This window comes from Eubalaena glacialis, chromosome X, assembly GCF_028564815.1.
Source record: "Eubalaena glacialis isolate mEubGla1 chromosome X, mEubGla1.1.hap2.+ XY, whole genome shotgun sequence".
NCBI lineage: Eukaryota > Metazoa > Chordata > Mammalia > Artiodactyla > Balaenidae > Eubalaena > Eubalaena glacialis.
This window is the reverse complement of record NC_083736.1, coordinates 24,964,546-24,970,545: the sequence shown is the minus strand read 5'-3', so window position 1 is coordinate 24,970,545 and position 6,000 is coordinate 24,964,546. Positions and strand designations below refer to the sequence as shown.

Genomic DNA, 6,000 nt, shown 5'->3' with positions numbered 1-6,000 from the left:
AGTGCAGAGTATAAAATGTCATGTGATTAAATTTAATTCTTCCCACCCTCCTGTGCTCAAATTAATCAGTATTAACATACAGATTAAGAAAATGTGGACAACCCAAGTTATTTTTTCTAGAAGGATGAATTATCTTGTTAGGAATTTATCTACCCACCTCTCTCCTTTTCCTTTTCTGTGAGAGAGAATGAGGGTGTGTGTGCATGTGCGTGTGTGTGTGTATGGCCAAGTGTCAGTATTCAATGAACAAGACCATGGTTTGTTTTATTTTACTTTACTTTTAAAGAATAAACACATTTCTGAAATTTTCAACTCAATTGAAGAACTTACTTTTTATAATGCACTGCTAAAGATGAAAAAAAGTGATCATTTTCAGAGTGTCAGAAATGAGAATATAGATTCAATAAGGCTATTAATTTTTCCACCAGAATTAGGACCATTTAGAAGTCAACCATAAGAGAACAAAGGAAAAGAAGCATAGATAAATTACTTATGTATTCCTATAGATATAAGGGGTAAAGAGAGAGGAGTAAAGAAACCAAGTGAGGGAGGAAGAATGTAAAGAAGGAAGGGAGGAAGGCAGAGGAAGGAGATGGAAGAGGCAGTTTCTATTGTTGAAAATAGATAAAAGACAAAAAGCAAATCTAGTAAACTAAATCTTAAAGTCCAGCCTTCTGAGGTGATGCCTAGCTGGAGCTGGAGTATGAGGCCTTCAGGACGGCAGGCACTGCACAGGGTCTTGGTTCTCTTCCTCCTCCTGGCTCGCTTCCTCCTCCGACATATCTGAGGGACTGGAAGACTCATCCGACTCTGCATCCATAACCCCAACTCCAGGAGCTCCCCAGTGCAACTGATGACCTCTCTGTGTCAGGTGATGCATTAGAACCAAAGCAGGTGGTTGTCAAACAGGTCAGTGTGGTGCAGGCTGCCTTCATCTCGTTCCTGCTTGTTCCTCTTAATCACATTCTTTAAGCCGATAAAACCAGTGGTAACTTTAGCTGTGGGTGCCCAGATCTTAGCATCATGGTGTAGGCCACTGGTCGCCATCACAGGTAGGTAAGGATGGGGTTCAAGACAGTTAATGGTCCCTCCTTTATCCCCCTCCATGAACTGAACAATCTGGCAGGATGATTTCTCCCAGAGGAAGATGTGCCCACAATCACTGCTGCTCACGACAAACTCACTTCTGGGGCCATAGAAATTGACACCTTTGACTGTGGCATTATTTCTGTGCCCCTTGTATCTTTTAATATACTGGGCTCCATCACAGTGAGAGGAGTTGAAGAGGTAAATATCTTCATCATTGTAACTGGCCAGGAGCTCTGTGCCATCGTGACTGTACACAAAGCAGGTGATGTTTGCTTTAGAATCACAGTTGACCAGGTGATGAGGACAGAATTTCTTGAGTACTCCATTATTCTCATTCTCATCAATTTTCCTCTGGTCATAAATTCTTACAAACTGATCTTGTCCACCCACTGCAAACTGGTATTGGCAGGATTCACATAGATTGTATACAGCCCCATTTTCTTCTCCTTCTCTTTTGTTACCACCACTTTTGAAGCTGGCAGGCCTTGTCTGAGGTCAATGGCGAAGACAACTGCATCTTCACCTGAAGTTAGGAACTTAAAAGAGGAGTCGTGCTCCAGAGCCAACTTGTGGGAGTCTCCCCTGTGCTGGGCCACACGCTTAGTATTCTTGCAGTGTCGTGTAGCAGATAGCTCTGCTATGCGTATCTGCTCATCACAGGCACACATGGCCAGGGTGGAATCACCACAGTTGGGAAGGAACTTGGCCTGAAAAACATTATTTCTGTGGCCACTCTCAAAGTCCAGTACTGGCTGCTGACGCACCCAGTCCCACAATATCACTCTAAGGTCATCACTGCTAGTGGCCAGCCAGGTGCCACGCTGGTTAAAGTGCATGGTATTGACACAACCATTATGGCCTTCAAGCTCATACTGCAAGTGGAAATGCTGCACAAAGACTCTTGCCCCACAGGCCTGATATACAACTCGGGCACTTGAACCCAGCTGCCATTTTCGAAGAGCATTAAGGACTTGCCAGCGAGGGTGAGGGAGGACAAATGTCTCTGAAGACACCCAATCCTCCAGGGCCCGATCCTCGGCTGATAAATACTGATCAGGGTTAGCCTCATCGCACCGTACCTGAGGCTGCTCTTCTGCCGATTTTCCTCCTCTTCTTCCTCTCCTAGCTCTTCTTCTAAGCGGTAATGGGACTGGTTTCTATCACTGGTTAAGAAATGTTCGGTGTCTTCTGTGCTTTCGAAGTCGATGTCTTCTCTTGAACTTTCCATGGCTGTGCTTTGACTTTCTTAACTGGCGTGGCTGGGAGTACCCCCATCGCCAGTACCGTCACCATTTCTGGTCAAGCTCATTTCAGCGTCTGAGCAGGCCTCCCTCCCTGCCTCCGCTCCAGAACGCTCCTCAGAGCGATGGGACAGGCTTCTGTTCTCTAAGTCTGGTAGGCCATCTGTGCTGCTCACGTTGTCAGACATCTTTAATGATGCGTGCTCTGGTCGGTCTGGAGTGAGTAAAAGTTGTAGAAGTCTGAGGAAGGGAGTAGGCCCGCCCCGGGGTGAGACAGGCCGGCAGCGAAAAAGGTAGGCCTAGCGCCAAGACTCCAACCAAGGAGGCCAAAGGGGAGGGGCAATTTCTGGTTGAGGCAGTTGCAAGTATGGGAGCTGGTGAGGTTCAAAAGACTTCGTCCCATCTCGAGTCTCGCGGTATTTCGAGACTGCTTAGAGATTTCCAGAACCTGGAGAGTTCGACCCCAAGCCATTTGACATTGCTGCTGTGCATACCGTTCTATTGAAGACTGAAACATACTGTGCTTTGGAAAACATTCTTATTAGAGATCCATCAGCAAAAGTGATCCTCAGGCAAAACAGTTACCATAAGACTCTCAGTGCTTTGCTTGAACATAACGTACAGTATGAAATGAAGAAATAGGCAAAAGCAATGAAAGATTGCTAAGGTCCCCAAGCTAGTGAGTTCCTGACGTACAAGAAATATCTTCAGCAAATCAAGCAGCTTGAGGGAAACCTTGAGATCTCTAATTGGTAGAAATGGCATAGGGTTGACATAAAATACACGATGACTAGTTCATTACATTTTAGATTAAAAAATGAATACTTTTTTTAGTATGAGTAGATCCCAAATATTGAATTAGACATTCTTCTACTAAAAAAATTCATTATTTATCTGAAATGCAAGTTTAACTGTGTCGTGTATTTTTATTTGTTGTATCTGGCAGACTTTCTTAGTGAGAAGAGTAATTTATTCCTTCAGTGTAATCAAAGCCGAAATCAACTGGTCAATTTAAAGTAGACATTGAAATGAGTAACTGCTTCACCAATTTGAGATAGAAGCACAACCTTTTTTTCTCTTTCCAGCAGAGATTCTATATATTTATTTGGAGTTAATTCAATTTAAGACACTTAAGGAACACCAACACAATTGTATGAAAAAAAATCTGTGATGTTATAGAACTATCAAAATATTTTAAATATCTCCCAAAATACGTCAGAGGCTTTTTGGGGGCTTTTAGGGAAAAAAAGGCAGCTCTTTTAGAGGCAGTTAATTGGCATTGCTGTATTAACTTCAGAGCTTCTCCAAATGAATTATCTAAGATGATGTCAGTAAATGTTTGAAGGGCTACAGTAAACTGCTGACTAAAAATGCCGGAATGAGGAAAACAAGATTTCCCTCAGAGTAATTGCAAGATCAATGTAAAATCGACTAAACATAGAAGCATAAAGTCTTCTAAAGAGAGAGAATGGTTCCAAGGCTAATAGTAATGGTAAGACACATAAAAGAATATTCATAGCAATTTGTAAAGAGTAGCACAGCAACCTGAAAACCACCTGAGAGACCATCAAGAGTAGCATGGATAAGTAGACTAGCATACATTTCTATAATGGAGTAATGTAAAAAAGTGAGGACTAATGAATTAAAACTAAATACATCAGCATGGATGGATCTTAAAAACACGATGATGAGTCAAAACACAAGTGACAGAACAATGGTTAATAATTTCATTTTCATACCTATCTTTATAATTTTCATATGTAATAAGACTATTTTAAAAGGCAAGAAAACAATTGACTCACAATTCAGGATAATGATTACTTATGGAGGAAAGAAGGAAGTTAAAATCTGGTAGAGAGGAAGCTCCAATAATTCTTGGTAATATTTGTAGCTTACTGTAGATATAGGTATGTTGTTATTCTTTTAATTATTTATTGCCTGGCTTACACATTTGTGTATCCTTTTCTATGTATTATATATATTGCATAGTAGTTTTTTTTAAAGAGATAATGTTCATTAACAAGGGGTCTTGCTCGGCCATGGAGTTCAAAAACAGGAAAACCAGAGCATCAAACCCTAGTATGCCCATCCTGGCATTGTCCAAGAGAAGAAGCCTTATTAATTGGCTTTGGAAATGTCTCATTGCAAGGAACAGTTCCATTGTTAGAGGTTCAGTCAGGTTATTTCAATCTGATGCTATTGTATTAGTTTGACTTTTTTCTACATGCTCATTAAGCAAACTTTGGCTATGAATTAGCTTTTCATTTAAATTTTCATTTAAGTTTGCTTTGAATTAATCCATTTGGTATATTTCCATTCCCATTCATTCATTTATTCACCACAAATTTATTTAGCGCTTCTATGCACCGTGTACTGTTCTAGGTCCTGACAATACAATGGTGAATAAAATTGTTAATCCCTTCACTCATGGAGTTTATAATACAGTGGAAAAAAGAGACAATAGACAAGTCAATATAGAGATAGAGCATATGAGGCAGTGGTGAAATGTATAAAGAGAAAGGTGTGGAGAGAAATAAAGGTGTGTAAGTAGGTATAGACTGGAGGTTGTTATTTTAGATAGTGCATTCAGGAAAGGTCTCCTTTATAGGGTGACATTTAAGTAGAGGGCTGAATGAAAAGAGAAATGCAGCATGCAAATACCTAGGATAAGAACATTCCTTATACAGTGACATTGAGTGCAAATGCTCTAAAATTGTAGGACAATATGAGTGTTCATGGAACTTCAGGGAGGCCACTATGTCTGAAACAATGCAAGTAAGCACTAGGGAGAGTGTCAGGCAATGGGATTGAAAGAAACAAAGGCCAATTAAACAGAGCCTTGTTATCCATAATAAATAATTTTAATTTTTATTTCATTCTATGTGTACTGGAAAGCCTTTAGAAGCTTGTGAACATGGCAATTGCATTATCTGACTTGCTTTTTAAAAAGATGATACTGGCTGCTATGTGGAGAATAGAATGGGGTAGCAAGAGAGAGCAGAAGTACTAAAATATTGATCTAATCCAGGTGAGAAATTAAGGTGGCTTAACCTAGGATGAGGATAGTGCATGTCGTGAAAACTGGTTAGGTTTGGAATACATTTTGAAAGTAGAAATTATAACATTTACTAATGAGTTGAATGTGAGTGTGAAGTGGATTAGTCAAGCTACTAGCAAGAAGCACATGTCGCTTGGGCAATTTTAAGCAGTTCAATAGGTGGTTATTTTTGCAAAGGTGAGAGAAGGCTGTAGGGAAATCACAAGGGAACAATCAGGATGTCAAGGATATTATGAACAGGAAGATATTATACCCTTAGGCCTAAAGGTGTGGAGGAGAGAGAGCAGTTATCAAAAAACCTGAGACAGAAAGGGCAGTGTGGAGAGTCTGACTTGACAGGAGCTATCATTAGCCATCCTTCAGAGCACCTGCAGGGCACGAGCCAGGGAAACGTATCCCCCAGATTAATTTTTCTCCCTCTGCTCTCCTGATGGTACTTCCCACTGAGTCATGTGAAGAAGGTAAGATTTTATATCCTGTAATTTTACTGAATTTATTAGTTCTAACAGTGTATATGTGTGTGTGTGTGTGTGTGTGTGTGTGTGTGTGTAGTCTTTAGAAGTTTTCATATACTGTATAAGATCATGTCAGCTGCAAGCAGATAATTTTACT

At 40.5% G+C, this 6,000-nt stretch overlaps 1 protein-coding gene and 1 pseudogene across 1 annotated transcript in view; both read right to left on the bottom strand.

The window, feature by feature from the left end:
• Window positions 1–712: 712 nt before the first annotated feature.
• LOC133081734 (DDB1- and CUL4-associated factor 8-like) lies at window positions 713–2,518 on the bottom strand (annotated as a pseudogene).
• Window positions 2,519–2,520: 2 nt separating this feature from the next.
• The window catches only part of LOC133081733 (ankyrin repeat domain-containing protein 17-like), a 46,060-nt gene continuing 42,580 nt past the window's right edge, over window positions 2,521–6,000 (bottom strand). The window contains 1 exon segment of the mRNA XM_061178115.1: window positions 2,521–2,828. Coding sequence (XP_061034098.1) covers window positions 2,521–2,828 — 308 coding nt within the window.